Below are 21775 nucleotides of genomic sequence, written 5' to 3'. Positions count from 1 at the left end.
CAAAGATAGATCGACAGCAGTATCTATACGTGATCAGAGCTCTGTGCGGTTACACACCATCGTCAGGATTTTTTTGAGACTTTACGTATTTTCAAAGTGTCACAAGAAGGGGTACGCCGACTATCTCACTGCACAAAACGAGGCAACGACATCAGTTCGCGAGGTCCTTAGCTACGGGTACTGTTGGGAATCCAGAGTCATAAGGGAGTTTTAGGGAACCGGCGCGGTACATATACGGTCGGATCGGTCGGTCGGTCGGAGGGAATAGAAGGAAAACATTTTTCCGATACACTGTGAATATTCTTTGACGGAACAATAATAAGCGTATTCCCACACGTCACGTATATTCGACCAATGAGATATTGTACAATGCTACGAAATGGAACGTTTGAACAGTTATAAGTCACCACAGCATCCCCACATGGAACGGCATTCAAAATGGCGGCTGTGATCTTTTCAGCTATTTTCTACGGCGAGTTTCTGACCTTTAGTCTGACTAACGGTGAACCAGAAATATCAACACATCGCGAGGTTTCCGGGGAACGAAACTTTGTGAGGAACCATTACGCTACTCAAGGAATACTTGTCTGCTGCCAAGTAAGGGGAATCCATCGCGGCGGCGGCCATGTTTCAGGATCGTTGATGAGTCCCGCAAAGAGAATGATCGAAAGCGAACCGAGTGTGAACTTGGAACGGCCAGGAAGATCGCCGCGAGGAAAGGATAATCCCTACGAGGTAAAGCGCATGCGCGTCGCTCCCAAAGGATAGCTCCGGGTGTGCTCAACCGGTTCCCGAAAACTATGTTTTCTGTCCATGGATCATGGAACAGGATTACAGGATTTCAGGATTGAAACAAAGCCGAGACCGCACATATACACAGTAGCACATAAGAAGAAGGAACATGCGAGCTGGTGTATGCGATCCAACGGAGTCGTCTTGGTGGGTTCTTGTTCTGTCGTTGTCTTGTTTCTCACCGTACTCCTCAGACTCAAGGAGATGTTGCCGTTGGATCACATACACAGTCTTTGTGCAGGAACTCTGACGTTTCCTGCCTCCTGAATACTGCCTCTATGTGTTGTCTCTGCTAACGACAAATACTTGTAGATCATTCAAATCAGTGCTAGAAATGAAACAACCCGTTATTGTTGTACAGTTCTGCGTCGCGACAGCGCCACCAGCAGCGTCCCAGTATTCCCCTCAAGCCCCGAAATCCCCAGACTAGGATCCCGAGATTAGGGATATCCCGGATTCCGACACTACCCACGAGTACGTCATGCGGACGGATTCTATGCGCGCACATTTTTTTATGACACTTCACAATGTCACAAAAGGGCGTACGTCCCCGCTTCTCCTGCCATTGACATTTAAAGTAGATTTAAAGGAACCCGAAAGTTGAGAGTTTCACTGCAAGGATAAAACGCTCGCAGCTCACTGCACAGCCTGTCAACGAGAAAGGACACATCGGGTCACCTTCAGCCTTCCTCCAAGGTTGAGTGCGCAACAAGAGAAATAGTGGGAAAGCTGGCAGCTGCCCTCTAGCGGAAAGACCTTCAATTCTTCATGCCACCAAATGGGCAGAGTACACAAGCGGATAACACGTTTCAAAGTTGTGGAGGAAGTGTGCGAAGATAAATATTATGTCAACCAGGTCTATGCTCGCCTTGAGAAGAGTTCTACACGATGATCCATGGAGATTTGGGTGGAATTGCTAGCCTGCAGAGAATCTTCCATGATGCTAAATGCTTTCGTGCCTATCACGGCAAAAAGATCGAGAGCATATACAGGCGAGCTGGTACATGTTGACTAAGAAAATGAAGGATGACACACACATACACGATCTCAAACACAGCAAACCCTTTAATGAAATAGAAAAGCCTAAATCCCCGCCAGCTTCCTAATAGGTGGTGAGGGAGAGAGCGAAGGAACACTAACGCATTTGCCCTTAGTGACAATCTCTTTGAACTGCGTCAAAAGTCGGCACATGGCAGCATTTACAGATTTTTTTTTATAAAAAATGCTATGAGAGCACCATAGATGTCGTTTTTGCAGCGGAGTCCTACGGCCAAGCGAAGATCCTCTTGAAGAAAGTATGAAACTACAAGATGATTAATTACCTACAATGCATTAATTAACTCTTTAATTATAGCGAATTTCGGGCAAAAGCGAGATAGCAGATTGAGAGACTATCCTCGTTGAATGCCATTCCACGTTTAAAAAAAATCCTGAAACACGCTCGTGCGTTAAAATATCCAACCCCGAATTTTGATATGCAAATGAGCCGAAACCGCGGCGACCGGGAACGCAGGGAGTGCAGCGCTTATATCACGTCAGAGGACCACGTGATTTCGAGCGATGGCGGTGATTGATGTAGGTGCCGCTTTCCGGTCCAGATAAGCCGGCGAGGGTGATGTGCTCCTTAGGCGCGCTTTTTTCCATCTCGGCTCATTTGCATACCGAAATTCAGCGATGGATGTAGTTCATGGCACGCGCTCTTTTCTTGATTTTTAAAAGATAGAATGGATTTCAACGAGGATTGTCCCCCGTCCTGCTATCTCGCTTTTTCTCGAATTCCCTATTTAATTAGTTAATTCGTGAATTTTAGATAATTAGTTATCTCGTAGTATACTCTCTTCGAGAGGATGTTCGCCAGGCCGTAGAACTCAACTGCAAAAACGACGTCTATGCTGCTCTCGTAGCTTTTTTTATAAAAGTTCTGCAAAGGCTAAAAAAAAAAACACCCTGCATATCCTTAATATCCAGAGAGATCACATCACAACTCATTCCGCGAAAATCGGAATTTAAGGAATCAGGTCATCGGACAAACTGTTGGGTAGATCAAGAGTATGTAACGCCTCTTTCAAAAAGCGCGACACCATCTTCTGCTACGTGCCAATTTCGCTGACCACAACCCTGGACGGCCTATCAACTAGGATTTGACGGCCAGTGCCGATGACTTACATTCCCCGATTTCCCCACGTCATTGAGAATGTCTGTGATCGAGCGTTTAATGTGGTTGAGATTACCAACGAAAGGTTCGAACAACTCTTTAACAGCGTCGTGAGCCTTCTTACCAAAAAGACTCCGGGGTGGCACAGCCAACCTCCCAGATTTCTCACATTCAACCAGACCCTCTCACAGTTCTCGCAGAACCAGAGTCGTTAATAGACCTCTACTCGAGAAACGTCATCATGACGTTGGTAGACAGACTGAAACCGAAATAAATCGGAAGGGGATGGTTGGGTTCCACGAATGGGCACGTGTTGCCGTCTATTGACAGAAACGTAGGACCGAAGGTCGCGTCCTTTTCAGGGACCATCGTAATCCCCTCAAGACCATGGCTTTCGGGCGCGACCTTGTTCGCCCCCCCCCCCCCTAGCTTCTAGCGTAGTTCAACTCTACCAGATTGGTGGCGCTGTCGGACACTACGACGCCATTTCTTTACAAACAGGGAGAGGTATATTGTGCCAATGGTGTTACCACACTCGACGAACCTGGGGTCTTCGTCACGTGAGGCAAACGGGGCGCTGTTTCGATACGAAGCTCCTTGGGTACAAAATGAAGGCTCAGTCCCTTTCAGAGAATTCGGAGCCTGTCGGACATGTAAAGTTGTGCCCCCTTTCCGACGAGACCTGTTGGCCGACGTTTGGCGAAGTTCAAAAAGATTGTCACAAGGTGGAACTGCGCTAGTGTCCTGTTTTGTTCAGCTCTGCTCTGCGTGCGTGCGTGCGTGCACGCGTGCGCGTTTCCTGCAGCGTTAAATCCACCCCTCATCAGTCATCCGTGTGTACTGTAGATGTGGTATGGGGCTGTTAAGCAAATACTATCACGGAGCACAAAAACAGCATTAAGGTTTACAAAACTGGCTTTTTTTTATTATCTATAACTTTGTGATAAGTTTATCGAGACTAAATCGTAATTTAGTTTATCACTCGTGTGTAATGTTTGCTGCAAATCTGCAATATCCTTTTCTTGTATCTCAGACGCCCGCGTGTTTTAAAGGACCTCGTCTAGCTCACGCCTCTAGTGCCTGGTCCATTCATTTCTAATGTGAACGAATTTAAATAAAGATTATTCTAAACATTATATTATGTCAGCTGTTTCACATAAATCCCCCGGCTGAATAATTCAGCGAGAACTTGCGCTATCACTTTCTTGTTTTCTTTTTTTTTGGGGGGGGGGGGGTTTGTTTCAGTAAGCAACTTTGAGACATGGGGCGGGAAATGACCTTATAAGTTGCTCATTAGCATGCTCTCATTCATTAAATAAAAATACGAACTTTTAAGTTTTATTTCGAACGCTTTCGGAACCTCTGTTTTAGGTATCAGGACGTTCAGCGAAAAATATTCGAAGAAAAATCCCGCGTCGACACTTCGTGACCGTTTCGAGTAATGAACTGGTTTCGGTTTACATATTTCGTGCACGGAGCGGTGTACCAGTGCGCTCTTTCACTTAGCTATCCGACTGCCAATTACGTGTTCATCCGCCTACTTCATACACGGGGGGTGACGGAAGATAAGGAACAGCGCAAGACATGCTTGCAGGTTACTTTATCGTGAACATATTGAATGTATGTTATCCTCAATCAAGTCGACTAGCTCTAGTTAATAAACCCGATAACACCTTATTACATCCAGAATTGTAGTTTGAAACATGCCACAGGACTTTTACCCGCCAGTGGCAACTCCGGACGTGTGAAATGCACTTGACTTCACAAACTCCTAGGTTGACGTCATTAGAGGCCCCTCACCTTCACGAAGCCCTTGCAGGATTAACAAAGACAATCTCACTGAGAAGTTCCACGTTCCCTTGGAATGGTTTTTCGAAGGGGAGACGCCATCATTTCCATCACACTATGGATGCAGCACATGAAAAAGAACCGCAATACTATCGCCCGAAGAAGAAAAAAAATAGGGAAAAAGAGGAAGCCGATAGGGGAGGAAGGGAAGCGTATCACGGCTGGCCAGTCTCCCCTTTTTCAGGAATTCGCTTAACCTTAAAGGGTTGATAGCGGAGGCGAATTTCGCCTTTTCAGCTCAACGTCGTCGTTCAGCACGCAGAATGAAAGAGGGAAAAGAATAACCGAGAAGAAGAAGAAGAAAAGGGTCGTTGGGACGAAACCGGGAAATAGTGAAGGGTGGTCCCAACTAATACGAAAAAAAAACAGAAAAGAAGGCTAGAGCTACCTTCTGATAACGGAATACAAAGGAAGTCTTTGGCGTCGCTACTGATGGATTCAGGGAGCATACTATTCACGTGGACTGCTCCTTTCCCACCTCTCCTTCCTCCTTTTTTATGATATCCGATGGTCAAGCAAAGCCCTAAAGAGGCTGTTCTTCGTTGTTTTTTTCTCTCTCTTCCATTCGAGGGTGTATGGTGTGTACAAATACAATAATGTTACAACTTGCGATCATCGTGTCTCATTGGCAGTCGATATCTAATCTGCTCAGAATAGGATGGATAGTAAAGAACCGTGAAAAAAAAAAAGTAAATGAAAGAGAGGAGACGAAGACAATAGACGGAAGAAATTTAATAATGGGAAATAATAAAGAGGGGTATGGAAGAGGAGATCTATCCTGAGAGAGGGCAAATGAAGGACGCAAGCTGTACGCTTCTTTACCCGAACAGAACATCTCTCGCGAAGTCTTCCCTTGCGAGCAATGTGGTCTCGGCTCTGCGTGTACTTGGAAAGAGCACAAAAAAAAAAGAGAGAAAAGTTAGGTAGTTTTAGTTAAAGGTTTTCTGCATGCATTTATGAATGCCCGCGAAAAGAAAAATGAAACAATAATTTTGAAACTACTGGGCTTCATCGCAAAGCGGGTCTTTACTCAACAGGGTTCGGAAAAACCCGGGTTTTTTTAAAAAAGCCCGCCCCAGTGGGTTTTTTCGGGTGGGTTTTTCGGGTGCTGGGATTTTTTTCCCGAACTGCTGCATATGACACGCAACAGCCGTTCTCCGCCTATTTCTCATGTTTCTGGAAGAAATAATTGTTTGCCGCTGTAGAATTTACGGTAAAGTAACCTCCGAAGCAGTCGTCCCTTTTCCTTCTTTTCTTTTTTTTTTTCCTTCGTTTCTGTATTTCACCCGCGTGTGGGCTTTATTGGGTTTTTCAGCCCGGGTGGACCCAAAAAAACCCGGGTGGGTTTTTTTAAACTGGGTCCATTCGGCGAACCCTGTTACTCAACCAGCATTGTGAACGACACTTTATACTTTTCCTGATTGGAACGTAGAGAACAGCGGTGGTGTCAACTGGATGCGCCGTACACTCGGTGGTTGGTAGGTTCCAATCCTATCACTGGTTAATTGGGCTTTCCGATACATGTCGGCATAACCCTCCCAAAGCTAGTCCAAGACGCATGCTATCCGTCTGCCTTCCACATCTTTCTGTCCGATCACCATCTGCTCATGTACGTATACTGCTCATAGCTACTGTTACTTGGCGATATACGCTAACTCGAAAGGAAGAAAGCAGGAGAGGGAAAGCGGGTCCCCCTTTTTTTGAACTTAACTGTAGACAGTCAAAAAGGCGCCTCAATATGAACACGTCCGTTATAAGCCCCTCCCGAAGGAGTTGGCACATATATATAGAGAGAGAGATCATATTTGACCCTGAGAAGAAATCAATTACTCCAGCAAAGGAATGAACAGCGACATCCATCTAACTTCCTTGAGCTGCGCTGTCCGAAAGAGACTCAAATGTGTGCAGACACTGGATTTCAGGAAGTCTCTTTCTTAGGCCGCGCATTTATCATTCATAATAGCCCGCTTTCTTTTTCTCCGCACGACACAAGCTTTGTCTTCTTCGTCTGGTACCTTTCTTGATCCGGAGAACTCTTCCTCCGTTAAGGTCGTTTTCGCCGCAAGACACCTCGGCCAGCCTGCGTGCTCGCTTTTCACTCTCTGGCTAGGCTGTCTTTTTTTTCTTCTTCTTCTTTCTTCTTCTTCTTTATTCGGCGTTAGCACCTCGTAGCAACTGTACAGATGTGCGGCAGCAAGATGGAGAAAGAGTACAGCAAGAAGGAGTGGGAAACACTTGGTTAGCATGCGCCTTCGGTCGACTTCCGACTGAGTCATAAATACTCATCTGAACTTTTCGGTGAAACCAGAATGGGGCCGAATTATATTTTCCCGCCGAATCATCGCAGGACCGAAAAAGCCCGAGAACATCAGCGGCGTCATCTCCGACATACAAGGGTCGTTCAAGGTTGACCGAGACTTTTGCTCAAGAAAAATCAGTGAGTGAATGTAATTGAATACAACTTTCGGGGGACGAAGTGCGATCCTCCTCGGGTCAGCAGCACGTGCAGCAGCCGCAGCTGTCATGGCGGCGAGCAGTGTGTCTGTAGCTGTGGACCCGCGATTCATAATCAAGTTCCTCGTGAAGGAGCACGCCAAACCAGCTCAGATTTTGCGAAGATTACAGGTACAGTATGGGAAGGAAACGAAAGACTGTACGAATGGTGCAGACAGTTTGGCACGTTCGTCCAACTGCAATCACGCCAGTGAACATCGCAGGCGTTGGGCGAGCCATCCTTCAGAACCGGCGAGTAACAGTTCGAGACCATTGCAGCCCAACGTAATATTATAGGGTCGGCACTGTGGAGATAATCATTCACGAGCACTTACTGTTCCACAAAGTCGGTGCAAGATGGGTTCCCCCCGACACCTCACATTCTGACCAGGAGGGAGCGCGCACGACAGTCTCTGAGCAGCTGCAGAAACAGTTTCAATCCGTGGGGGACGAATGTTTGCAATCAATCATCGCATGTGATGAAACCAGGATGCATCATTTCACCCCAGAGATAAAAAAGCGGCAGCATGGAATGGGAACATAAGGCTTCCCCGCCGCCAAACAAAAGCAAGATATGCAGCCGTCTGCTGGGACGTCCATGAGAACTGCCTCTGGGACACGTGCAGGGTGTCATCCAAGTGGACTACTTGTAGCAAGAAGTCACGATTAATGCCCAGTACTACTTTACGTTGATAAAGGGCGCCGTGCGAAACGCCACTCGAAAAAAAAAAAGAAAGAAAATGGCATGGGACCTTGTCCGGAAGGGCAATTCTTCTTCGTGACAACGCCCCAGCCTCACACGGCAAATTTGACGGTGGCAACCCTGATTGAAATGCTCTGGGAGGTTTTTGCCCCGTGCCCCTTACAGCCCAGATTTAGCCCAAGCGATTGCCATTGTTTGGCCCCTTAAAGAGCACCTTGGAGAAACGACGTTCCACGTAGATAAGCCCTCCAGAAAGATGTGCTGCAGTGGCTACGAGAGCAGCCCATTTCTTTCTCGGCCAAAGGCATTAAACAGTTGCCACGGCGACTGTCTAGAAACGTCGTCTTGTGCTTCCCGAATTTTCCATCGCATTTAAAGAAATAATCGGTCAGCCTTGAACGACCCTTTGTATGTACTTGCACCTGATAAAACGTAAGAAGCAAATGAAGATGTCGCTATACAAATTCCCGAACTGGCTTTGTACACTTCATGCAGTCCCATATGTGCGCAGCTGAATTTCTAAGACATAAGTATCTGCTCAAATGTGCAGGACTTTATATAATGTGATAAATTTCCGAAGCCGTCTGGCACCCCCATTGAAGGAGACTTTCATACGCGGTCAAGTCGACTCTTTTGCGTCTGACGAAGGTCGCTTCGTTGTATAATCAATCGATAAAAACACCATTACGGCACGAAGCTTATCTCTACTGCGCACTCTTGGCCTTTATGCAGTCTCCCTCATAATCCCGCGGCATTATCTTCCTTACAACATTCTAAGCCAAGATTAAAGATTTTTTAACCGAGCAGCGACCGACGAAAAAGAAGAACTGCAGGGTAAACTGCGCTTGAGAACCAACCTTCTTTCCCACCATTATACCGTTTCACAAAGTCGACTACATCTCCATTCAATCGCAGAGAAAGGAGGGTCGAATGTTAAGAACGGAAGAATAACTGAATATAATTACAAACACACCACTCCGAAGGCGGCTTCGAGCGGTGAGCCGGTAAAATCACTCCCTGAATTAAATTATCAGTCCCAGTATCTCCTTTTGTTAAACAACTGGCCTACGCAACCGACTTATTGCAACACGCTCACCTCCTTCTGCCCCTGCTTACTTATTGGCGGAATAGCGTCATCCGAAGTGCAGCACAAAAAGCCGATACGATGAACGCGGTCCTTGTCTCGTAGGAATTAGCATTTTTCGCTCGCACTACAAGTAGGGGAGCCCATAATGAATCCCGGCATACGTACACAGAGTCCACTCCGGTGTGATTCAATCTGGAAAACCTAATTCCGCTGGTGGACTTTTTTTTTCTCTCTCTCTCTTTTTATGGCTCGCATCGCAATTATTGCGCGGCGCCGGCAAGGAGACCGATATGGCGGAACACAATTCCCGACAAACGATTTGTCCTCTGTGCCAACTGCGCGATGCACCGGAGGGAAGCAAGGAGAAGATGCTTACGGCATAATCAAATACCCTTTCTTCGAAAGGTTCGCGAAGAGGGACCGAACGGACGTATAACTACGTTGCCAACTGCTGCGAGGGCTCTTTGATTATAGGCGCGCGAAAGAAAGCTGGTTAGGGTTCGCGGGAAGCGGTAGACACTTATGAGTTGGGGCTTCGTAAGCTCCAGAGCGTACCGTATAGTACTTTCCTCCAATAAGTTATCTCCTCTTTCTCCCCTTCGCTTTCCTTCCCCATTCTTTTGTTCTTTATCAAAACTTTCGTTTTAAAGTCGGACGTCCTTCCCCCCATAGCTGCAAAACTTATTCTACGTACCAGACGTGGGGAATGAGGTGGCTCATCATCGCCACCCCAACGCTACCCCTCAATGAATGTTGCGATGTCCACGTTTCGTAGCTGTCGTCCCTATAACATGAGAGATGTGGGTTCGAGTCCTACAGCCTGGCTAACCTTTTCAGTGACTTCCATCTTTCATTGTCGTCCCTATTTTGTTTCCAATAATTTCATCATTGTCCAGTCTATTCATTCGCCATCCTGAATACAAGTAGCGCAAAAAAAAAAAAAAAAGAATTGGCTTGGGCTAATTGAATTTCGTCTCGTCCTATTGTGTCTTGCCTTTGCGCATATCTCCCCAGACTAGCGAAGTCGACACAATGGGACATTTTCATTAAAGGTGGCGCCATCGCACGGAAATGGTTGAAAATGAACGCGTGTGAGACTCGCTCGCGAGATGAAGCGGCCCTCACATGGCCGACCATACCGTTGCCGCGACCACCCGAAGCGACACCCCCCGACGAAATTCCCGAGCAACGTGAAGCCAATCTAGACAGGCAGACCGCTCGAAGCCCTACGTCACCCTCCCGTCGAAATTGCCGAATCGGCCCCAAGACTCACTCCTGACGAACCTTGGTCCGAGTCCAGAGTTTTTCCCACTTATGACAGCGGGAAAGGGGAATAACATGCTCGTTCATGTTCCGCAGGATTTCCAGAACTGCTTACGCATAAACCCTACGCCTCTGGGAAAAGCAAACGAAAAGACGAAAAGGGAGCTCGTGCCTAATAGTCGCCTAATAGTCGTGGCACTATAGTCCGTGTGAGTGACAAGCTGAGTGAGTACCGCTACGCAGGGTCGGAGTCTACAGGGAGGCAGGGGGGGGGGAGCAATTGCTTCTCCCAGAAGTCCGTGGAGGGGGCAAAAAATGACGGCCGGATGGCCGGAAGTTCACGGTGTGTGGCGTCCCATAATCCGATGCCAGTGGATCATAAAATGCACGCTGTTCTAAACCAACGTGTGTATGTGGCGCATGAAGCAAAAAATACCGTATGGTACGCTCTTCACTCATTCCCTTGTGCCGTGTTTCGTTTCGGGGCGTCATGTGCGCTTAGGAATCACCCACGGAACGCACGACCAAAGAAGTTGTGTGGGAGAGCGGGGGCGGGGGGAGGGCACAAATCTCGGAGTGTGCCCCCCCCCCCCCGGGGCCAAAGAGTAGACGCCGATGCTGCCGAAGGAGGGGCGTAGTCCCATGAAAGCGGTCCATTTTGGCGAAGACAACTTTATCACTCGACTTTAGGAACTCGGTGCAGTTACTCAGCTCCGTCATTCCGACCGTTACACCTACCGGATGTTTGAAAAAAAAAATTAATTGATAACGCAAAATAAAGAGGGCGGAAAGAAATTTAGATCACAAACTCTAACACTGATTATCCGAGACATCATTACTCTTCTGTAGCCCGATCGACGAGTATGGAGGAACGCAATCCTAGCGCAATCAGAGACGCCACTTAGAGAATGGAAATAATTATTCCGCGTCATTTCCTAGCCTGTACAATTTGCATACCTTTTACGCGGAAATGAGGGGCCGTCAAACAAAAAGAAGGAAAAAAAAAAAAACTGTAGTCCTACTTTTTTTTTATTTTCTTCTGTTTCGCAAAACGGAAAAATTAACGGAGCGCAAACTTACAAGACCGGACTTCATTAAAAATCACGCACACGCAAACAAGGAACATTAAAATACAACTGGAACGGAGAGTAAAAAATAAAACGAGATAGACTCCGTGTAAGGGACAGTTGTCGGACCTGGGTTTTCGCGATCGTTAATTTGATACGGAGCGAGATATTATTCGACGGGGGGAAAAATGAAGCCAAGAATATATTTTCATGCAAATGCCGTAAGAAAAAGGTATATCGGGGAGAGGAGGATACAAATGAGGGATTCGGACGTATGTAGGTCACCTTTAATGCGAGCCTCGTACTTTCCATAATCAACCGGCATTTGATTGAAATGCGAGAGAGCGCGGTTCCGTGATTGGAGGATATGTACCACGTGGTACATTTTTGAGTGTGTGATGGATCGGCGCAGTAATGAGCTTATAGCATGACTAAGAATTACGAACGGTCACGGCGGGGAGGGGGGGGGGAGTACATATTTCGTAATAATGTTAAAAGCTTCAATTTTAAATGGCTCGGTATATCGACTGACTGCTGAGTGGCAAAAGCTAGCTTTGGAGACTTTTCATCATGACGCGAAGGAACGGGGCAATACTAAAGTCTAAAAATAAAACACACAATATTCACCAATCCAGTCAGTGAAAATGATGAGGTGCGGGTTCTAGTCCTCCAGCTTTTCAACCTTTTTCGACAACTATCTTATTTCGCTCATCGTAGATGCATAATGTTTTGAAAGACAAAAGACGCGGTTGAATATACCGTTTATTTTTTTATCTTATCTGCAGTATCGCAGTGTGCTTTGGCGTTTTTTAAGCAACAGCTTTATAGGGCCAACCAACGACGACAGCCGTGTAGGTCCGTCCGTGACAGCAGTGGAGAGAGAAGAGAATGAAGAAGCCCTTGCACTCTACCGTCACGCAAAGTCACACTACCAAACCCCACTAGGAGCCTTTGCATAACGCTCCAAAAGCGCGTCACCTATAACTCTAGCCACTTCCACTAAGACATGGTTTCGCTTCGGAGAGCGCGAGGAAGGTTTCTTGTTTGTTCGTGGAGTCGACTGAAGTTGAAGGAAACCGTACCGGTACTGCAGACCCAAAGTTACCTAGGCGCATCAACGAGGCCACCATGTCATTTGAATGCTGCCAAAACGCGTAAAAGCTGGTAGAACTACGTCATAGGACTCGCGTTACGTTGCGCTTCTGATACCCCTTCGTTTGTATTTACGTTCTTTTCATTTTTACCTGTATTTGCATCCTTTCCATAACCCTGTTACCCTCTCATGCCCCAGACTCTGACCCTGTTACCCTCTCAAAACTCCCCCGTCAACTGTATATACGTTCCTGTACCATTTTCATATTTTTGTAACCTGAAGAAGTGCAGTCTCGTGCACGAAAGACTTGTTACCATGTGTAAATAAATAAGTTGCTCCTACCGTTTAATATGACTCTTAGAACTACGTCACTGCACTTTCGTTTCGCTAAATGACTCTGTTTTTTAGATACAATAACATTTTTTTTGGCTGTTAGCGCCGCGAAGCAACTGTGGCTATGAGCGGCGTACAGATGTGGACAGATGGAGAGATGACAGCAGGAAGGAGTGGGGGACAGGGGGATTAGTATGCGTCCTGGGCCGACTTCAGAGGGAACTGTGCCGACATTCGTCTGGAAAGTCGGAAAACCCAGGGAAAACCTCAGACAGCACAGCCGGCGGTAGGATTCGAACCCACCACCTTCCAGTCTTCAGCACGACCTTGGTTACCACCAACGAGCGGACGCCTTAGCCCACTCGGCCATGCCGCTGGTGGATACAATAACAACAACGACACCTTATGAATGGGAAGTTTCATCACTTGGGGCGATACGCTATCCCAATGTTGGTGGCGATGGGGGGAATGAAATAATGAGCCCCATGTGAGTTCGTTCAGTGGAAAGAGTCACGACTCGTTTGACTCTGGAGTCTGGAGTAGCTACTTAACGCGCCCAATGGCACCGGAGCGAGTGTGCAGGCGCCCCAAACCAGTATCGCAACATGGCTACCGGATTTAACCCCGTTTGGCCATATATATGCCAAAAATTCCTACTTGGCTTTTTCCTCCCCGTGGGGTGCTGAACCCAATGACAACCCGGTCACTCCCAGGGGCTCCACTTTAACGATTCAGAAAAAAAAAGGGGGGCGCAAATTGGCCGGCGAGTGAAAGAATTAACGTCTCCGCCACAGCCAAACAGCGCTGTCAAGAAAATCTGGCGTTGAGCTGACAGGCAACGCGGATGTGACCTCCCCTTAGCGAAAAAAAAAAAAAATGTCGCCAACAAAACGCGGTATGTCAACAAACACTCCAAGTAACAAGACCGTATACACGACGAAGGTGTCAGCGACGGTAACTTTGTACTACGTGGGATTAAAATGGCGCCGTCGTCCTCAGCTCGCTTTCTGACGGGATAAAGGGACTCGCTCAAGAAAGGTTGCCCAGATTGAATGTTTCCCTGGCGTGCATTAAAAGTTTCGCGAACCAAAATTTTAAAAAAAAAAGAAAAGTTTCAACAGCACGACCTCTGTGTCTCCTTATGGCTGAGCAGCATTAGAATTGTAAGTGAACCAGAGAGAAATTTGGCGGGATTTCGATAAATCTCGTATCAGAATGGACACCGTCTACGTTTCGATTTCGTAACAGCACTGGCAAAATGTCTGCTCGTGACACATTGCGCGAGTTGTCCCTTTTCAAGCTCTGCTACACGTACTTTGCGCGCGACTCTCCTGTGTGCGTGAATACTAGGACGTAGAAAGTCTTAGCGGGCGTTCACACGGGCCAACTTTCTGCACCAACTCGGACCAACTCTGGAGTTGGTGGCAGTCGGCCGACATCACCGACCATGACCAACTCGAGTTGGTGGGAATCGGTCGCCGAGCGATAACTTCGGAGAGTTGGTGGTGGTCTAACCAATCAACGCGAGGAGCATAGCCACGTGACCCTCCAGGGCCTCAAGCGATTTCGTTCCTGTCGTACTGCCTGGCATGGGTTCAAATCCTACAGGGGTACATGATAATTTTTTAATTTTTTTTTTGTTGCTAGCGCCATATAAACATATCAACAGGCATTTTTTGAGATACTGGTGACCTTCTGGCGAAATAAAATGACTTCGTTTTGATTAATGGCAGTTAAAAAAAAAGTCACCGGCGGTTGGACTTGAACCCATACACCCCGATTGCCCTAAGGTTGGTTGTGGGCGGAGCTAACGAGTTGGTACGTGTGAACGTGGAGACGGTACCGTCTTGAAGTTGGTCCAAAGACGTTGCTTCGAGTTGGTCTGAGTTGGTGCTGAAAATCGGCCCGTGTGAACGCCCCCTTATATGCCTGACACACGGGCACGTTCGAACTCCTTTACACAAAGGGACACCTAACGGAAAGGCGTTGTGTGACGTGACACACAGCAGAAGAGAACCTCCTTTCACGAAGTGGTCCTTTTGGGAAGCTTATATCGGTGATCTCCTGGCCGTATAGCGCAGCCTCGAACGAGGGGCGACACGACGACAATACTCTCGAACGAAGGCTACACCGTGTCTTCATTTTTCAAGAACTCGAAGTCCGCGTGCAGATATTGCAGTGGCAGTACGCATTTTGAATTCGTTGGTCGCATTGTTACGTTTACCGTTACTACGTCGTACGTGTAGGCTGGTTCTAATGGAAATATCTAGCGCGACATCTCTGGGTATATTTTTCGAATGAAACACCAAACGGAGTTAGCGTTTGCCGTGTATCACCGGCGCGGACTCCTTTCGCAAAAGGTGTCATTTGCAGCTGTAAGGTCCCCTCATGGAAAGGAGTTCAAAGGTGCCCGTGTGTTGGTGTATTACTTCCCAAGCAGCAAAATGTACTGAAACTCGAGTGCAATAGGGGTGGACGGGTAGGTGGATGGCCTTGAACAGGCACGTGAAACTGAAGTTCTCTGATAAGACGAATACCGACCACCCCTATTGCACTCGACTTTCAGTACATTGTGCTGCTTGGGTTGGTGTATCGGAAAGATAAGTTCTGTTTGTTCGTATCACTAAGATAGCGCCGTTGCTTATCTGTTCCACACGTGTACGTGGGCCACACCCCGTCTGCTCTGTATTAAGTCGGCAACAGTAAAACATCGCGAGCAGTTGGCACTGGCACCTGACCACGTCGTCACGCTTCATGATACATGGCGTCGGAATAAGTGGCATTCGAACCCACGCCCAATCCCCGTGTAATGATTAAAGAGATTCTGATGTGCAGAAATTTCTCCTCGCGGAATGAAAAATCGCGTTACCTTAATATGGATACAAAAGGAACGGCCGAGATTCACCCGTTGCGTCGTTCGTGATTTATGTGTACGCTCTCTCCCTTTCATTCTCAAGAAGCGCGACACTGTGCAGAGGCCTCCGATATAGGTCTCCTCAAAACGATCTGCCGCGATGATTGGACAAAGCGCTTGAAGAGACCAATGAGAGCGCGCCACGCATTATCTGCCTTCTTGATAGGGAAAGCGTACATTGCGGTTCCTTTCGCTCATACATCATGAACGATGCAACGGGTGAATCCCGGCCGTTCCCTTTGTATTCATGTCAAGGTAACGAGATCTTTCATTCCGCGAGGAGAATTTTTTTTTTCACTTTAGTGACCCTTTAAGGATGCTAAGATATATGAGTAATAAAATGATTACCCCGTTGCCGCAGATCATCCGAGACCATCGTGCAACAAACGGTAAAACCCCAGACAGGGACAGAAAGAGACGTTCTCCATCTTGCCCTGTCGCGGGGTTTACCGCGTCCGTGTGGAATATTATTGAGGCAGCTTTGTACTGTTCCCTCCCTCCCTCTTGGGTGGTGTTGTATGATGGATGCTCGTTTGTGTGTTTCGGGAGTGTAGCTGCAAACTAGCGCCGTGATGTACATAGTGTACATACCTATTGTTCTGCACTACCTCTTGTATATACCATACATACCATGCGCATTAACCTCGTCAACACCCTGCAGCGGGACTTGTTTGCGTTGGGCAAGACCACCTTCGAGCGGCTGTGGTGTTCGCATCCCTCCGTTCGTGTCGTTGATGGATGTGTCATCGTGGAAGGCGCTCCTCCTTAACTGTACATATTGTAATTCATAAGATGTTGTTTATAATCCTTATTTTGTAGTAATTACCTGGTCTTTCTGTTGCGGTTTTGCGCATACTTGGGCTAGCTTATGCCTTAATGTTGTACATAATGTACTTTCCTTTTGTTGGTGTCGCTGTATATATTTTCAGGCTTGCTGTTGCATGTTCTGTTGCGGTTTTATGACACATTGTTGGGTCAATGCCTTGCTGTTGTACATTCTCTATTCCTTTTGTGAGAGAGGTTTTGTTGTAAATATTCTGCTGTCTTGTTGTTGCATGTCGCTTGCGGAGATGTTGCGTGTAATGAACTGTATATAGTCTGATTTTACTGACTTGTGTTCTTTGTAGTTGTGGAGTTTCTGTATGTATTGATGTATGTATGTATTGCTGTTTGTTTGCTGTACTAATTGTCCTATTCACACTTGTATGCATTACCACGTTATATTAAATTTTCCTCCAACAATATACCATTGACTTAAATAAAATAAGTTAAAGTAAGTTTTGGAGAAAAAAAAAGAGCTCGGCAGCTCAGTCGCTAACGTGTTGGCTTGTTGAGCTCAAGATCGCGGGTTCGATCCCGCCAGCGACGTGAAGCACCGTGCACCGTGTGTCGGAGATTTCCGGCGCACGTCAAAAGAACCCCCGGTGGCCTAAATTATCCGCGTGCAACATGTCGCCACACTAGGCTTACACACCTTACGTGTAAAATCTACTCCAATTGCTGATTCTTACCGTAGAGCAATCAATAACTGACCCGTACGGGTTATTTGAACACTCGACCGCACTATCAACGTCGTTCCTCACAATAAGCAACCGTCAGCTAATCATCGTCACTAGTTCAACCCACCATTCAGTAAGTAATGATGATGCACGTCATCCTGCAATGCAATATGCCTGGTGCCATCCCATTTTTCTGAACAGGTCATAACCATAGGCCTCAGAAGTTGACGCGGGTGGTGCGATATCTCTCTCCTATTTCGTCTTGTTCTTTTTTTTTTTCTTTTTATAGCATACACCGTTCCCTTTTAGAGAAAAATAGAACGGCCCACCTATAGTGTCTCAAAAGAAAAAAGAAAAATAAAACAGGAAGAAAAGTCGTCCAACAAACTTCTCCAAAGAACAAGCCGGAGATGTCCACGAGATAAGCCTGAGCGAACATTCAGAGCGCCATATGTGCGAGGTTATCGATTCCTGAAAAGAGTCTCCTTCCTTAGCCAGGTGCTAAGTGCACTTTTCTGTGACAAGTCGGTCAAAATGCCCTTCGAGATGACCCTCCCTATCAACAAAAAGAAAAGAAGAAGAAAACAATCCGCTACTGCAGGTTGCGCAAATGGATAGGGTTTTTCTCTCTTTTTTTTTTTTTTTCTTCTTCGGGGTAAACGCATCTTGCGCGCTATTTTGCATGGACCAGAGAAGAGGGGTCAGAAATGGCCCGGGGACGAGTATGATAGGACGAACGACTCCAGGCGATGTCAAAGGAGTGCCAAATTCCACCACCAGCTGTCGCTGCAAAGCGGATATCGCAGATACCGATGACAGCATCTTGGACGGTTCGGTTGAGATGCAGCCGAGACGTCCAATGTAATAAGGTGGCATATTCAACTACAGTATCCCCACGGGTGTAAAGTTTTGAGCTAAGCTGTCGCCAAAGCTTGTGGCGTGAGAGACTGAGTGACGTGAGGGACTTAGTACAAAAAAAAAAATCGAAAGACGAGCTAGAAGAGGAAAACTGAACGTAGTATCAAGTGTTTTTTCAACCCAAAAAAAGGAAGCGCTTAACCTTGAGAAACGACGCGACGGTACCTCATGAAGTATGCAGGTTGATGAGAGTATGTGTGTAGGCGCCTGTAGTTGGTTTCGCCTTATAGCATACGTGTCATGTAGGCAAAGCACGAGATACAGGATGCGGGGCGACTACGGAGTGGTGCACGATACACGAGCAGAGGAGGAGGAGGAGGATCGGTTATCTTATCTTGCGTTGCGCCCAGGCAGATTTTTATATCTGTTCCCCGCCGTGTCTCCTCCTCCATACTCCTTTTTCGCGTTTCGTTTTCGTTAATCGTTTACAACTGCGACCCTGGACACTGGAATGCACCGATAACCCAAAGCAATAATGGCTACACCACCGACACCAGAGTCACAGTAGGGCCGATTCGAACATTTTTGTAGGCATTTTATATGGCTCATTCAAATTCCGTTTAGAAGTCAGAGTTTAACTTTGTTGAAGTGTCCAGATTATTTATTGTTCTCCTAAGGGTTCTTTGTGGAAACAAGTGATATACAAGACAACTTGCGGAAAAATTATACTTCCATAGCTATCATGTAATGTCGTGCTACATTACGAATATCAAAAACGAAAAATTACGTTTCGTTTGGGGTTACGGGTAGTCTCAGTCCCCACCTTTCGACTTTATTGTTTTTCTTTTTTAGTTTTTTTCCTCGGGACTATATTTAAATCTTTAAAAAGATGCTGGTGACAGAGCCCCCTGCTCGTATTCTTTGTTCTTCTCCATGTGTTTCTCGGCGTCGGACTCCCCCTTTGTCTCTCTGTGCGCATCTTTTTGCGCTTCTAGTAAACCAAGACTACCATATCGAGAGTCATTGTCAGTTTTCGGGACAAATTATTCAAATTAAATTATTACTAAAAAAAAAAAACACTCAACACTGTCACGTCATGGATATAGTGGCTCGTTCCACAAACTTGGCAAACTTCTCTTCAACGTAGAGGGCGCCGACAAACCGAAATATAACACGACCCTACAGGACGAGGTACGAGGACACGGCTTTCGTCTTCCAATTTAAACATTTGAAACTCGAGAGCATCTCACGCGCCACGCTTTTCGCAAAACCCGTTCTTATTAAATTGAGCAGCAAACGTTTGTCCCAAAAGTGTCCTTCCGCTCAAGCTCGTTCTCCTCGCGAGCACAAAGCGAAAGCTTTTCCCGCCTTCTCATCTCCACGACGCTGGCGAATTAAAGAGCCAGAATCCAGCCACCTTCGCTACAGAGCCGAGCCAACATCCGGAGGAGAAACAACACCCATTAATATTTGTCCAGAAGAAAACAGCGAGAGAAAAAGAGGACATCGCATAAAAGAAACAACCATCCCTGTCTCTTTCGTAACCTTCTTCTTTTGGGCTCGAGACGGATTCGTCCTTGAGGCAGTAAAAGCCGTTGTAGTCGACATTGGCTTCTATGTACGGCGATAAAGACGGACGTGGAAGTTATTTATGCAGGCGTGCGTCTGCTATCGATGGCCTCGCCGAGAATCTCGCCGATTAAATTAGAAAACAAGACACTTAGCCTCGAATGCGGGGGCCGCGCATTAATTCCCGGAGATTGGTAGTCGCCGAACACAATCGACTTTTGTGCTTTGCCTTCGACTGCCGCTTTGAATGCGGTATACTTCACCCCTTAGAAGTAATCTAGTTTGGCAATGAGTCGAGTGGATACGCAGCACGTAAAGAAGCACCTGGAAGCTATAAACGATTACTGAAACGGGGCAACTGCTGTTGTTGTTGTTGATGATGATGATAAAACAAGAAAATAATTGGAGGAGTGAGTAGCGATAAGAATAGCTAAACGGGAGGAAGAGGAACAGCGTTCGAGTTCATCCGACGGGAATCACCAGTGGAAAACAGTTGCCGAACGACACCATGCACTTAAAGGGACGGTCGCATCCGTTCCAGTCGATTTCGAAACTATGGTGGGATTTTATTTCCCGTGGAGCTCTGATCGAAAGTTCAACACCAAAGAGTCTCGTAGTTTCACTGTTATTCAATGGAATACATGACAAGAGCAGACGCGGGATGCTGAGCGTATGGCAGAATTCCCTCTCCGAAAAAAAAAAAAAGGAAAAGAAAAGAAAACGAGAGAACGTCACCTCTTAAGACCCAATGAGGGCGCGACCTCGAGAAAAGGAAGGCCCGTCCAAACCAGTCCACCACCTCAGCTGAACTGCCTAGCACATCCGACGCGCCGGCGCCACGTCGCGCACTCTTCTTCCCTCTCCACTAACTGCGCATGCGCGCCGCGCGGTGGCTACAGACAGACCACGCCGCGATTCTTGGCTAGCGAGGACTCTAATGTCAACGCATTAAAGGCGTGTGCCTTACTTTTGGGAAGATGACATGACGCGGAGGAAGGCGACTTTTCTGAGCCGGGAAATTGAAAACTCGCGTGCGCACTGCGCTCGTACTCTTTGTACGAAGACAGTTAACCGGCGATTTATGAACGGTTAACATTTCTCAAAATATCGCTCATAATTCGAGGTTGCGAGTTTATTCCGTTCGTATCGGCACAATAAATGTGTGGTCCCTTAACTTACATCTAGTGCGAGGTCCATTAAAGACATACACACACCAATTTAGACAGGGATACAGAACACATTATACTCGAACTCTGATATAACGTATTATTTGCACTATTTCGTAGCAATTTGCGCGGATGTTCGATGTAAATAATATTTCAGTGCAACAGTATGCTATACGAAGCACATTTGATGCAACAGCGTGTAACGATGTCACTGTGAATTGCAATGTACGCTTATTTGACTTTGCTTATTTGATACACGCATTAATCGCGGGCGTCTTGCTGGAAAAAAAGAATAACCCTATAACACCCGAACGTATCAGTAGCACCCGATGTCACCCCGAATTACAGATTTTAAAATCGCACACGAAAAAGTCAGACCCTATACATATATGGCCTGTCACACAGTCTAATGAGCTGCGTAGGGAAACGAAGCTGCAAGGCTCGGTACAGCTTGACAAGCAGTACGTTATCTCGAAGAAATATGCAGGACGCGCAAAACGTAATGTAATAACCCACGTGATAACGACAACCTCTATCTCTTCGATTTTCTGCACGTAGGTCACTCACCTGGTGCGACGACGACGAACGTGTAATTTGCAGCCTTTTTTTTTTTTCTTCTTCCAGGGTCTGAAAAAAAAAGGTCAATATGTACTGCCGACAGAAAAACTTGTACGTGTCCGTCACAAAATATAATTTCATAGTCTCAACCAGCCTTGGGTCTTAGTGAAATTACAAGCAACTTGCAAAGAGATCATAAGACAAAGTAATGTTTATCATCGTACAAGCTTTCCTGCACTGGACTGCGTTTCATCAGGTACGAAAATAATGAGGAAGTGTACTCATTATTTTCGCACCTGATGAAATGCAATCCACTGCGTGAAAATTTGTACAATAATAAACGGTAGTTTTAGTGTTTTTATCTTTTTATCACTCGT

The 21775-nt window shown here is 46.6% G+C and overlaps 1 protein-coding gene across 1 annotated transcript in view; it reads right to left on the bottom strand.

Moving 5' to 3' along the window:
• LOC135395963 (uncharacterized) overlaps nucleotides 1-21775 on the bottom strand; it is a 372855-nt gene that overhangs the window by 257720 nt on the left and 93360 nt on the right. The window contains exon 5 of the mRNA XM_064627047.1: nucleotides 21408-21467. Within this exon, the coding sequence (XP_064483117.1) occupies nucleotides 21408-21467 (60 nt within the window). The remainder of the gene's footprint in view (nucleotides 1-21407; nucleotides 21468-21775) is intronic.

This window comes from Ornithodoros turicata, chromosome 5, assembly GCF_037126465.1.
Source record: "Ornithodoros turicata isolate Travis chromosome 5, ASM3712646v1, whole genome shotgun sequence".
NCBI classification, from domain to species: Eukaryota; Metazoa; Arthropoda; class Arachnida; order Ixodida; family Argasidae; genus Ornithodoros; species Ornithodoros turicata.
This window is presented reverse-complemented; position numbering and strand designations above follow the sequence as displayed.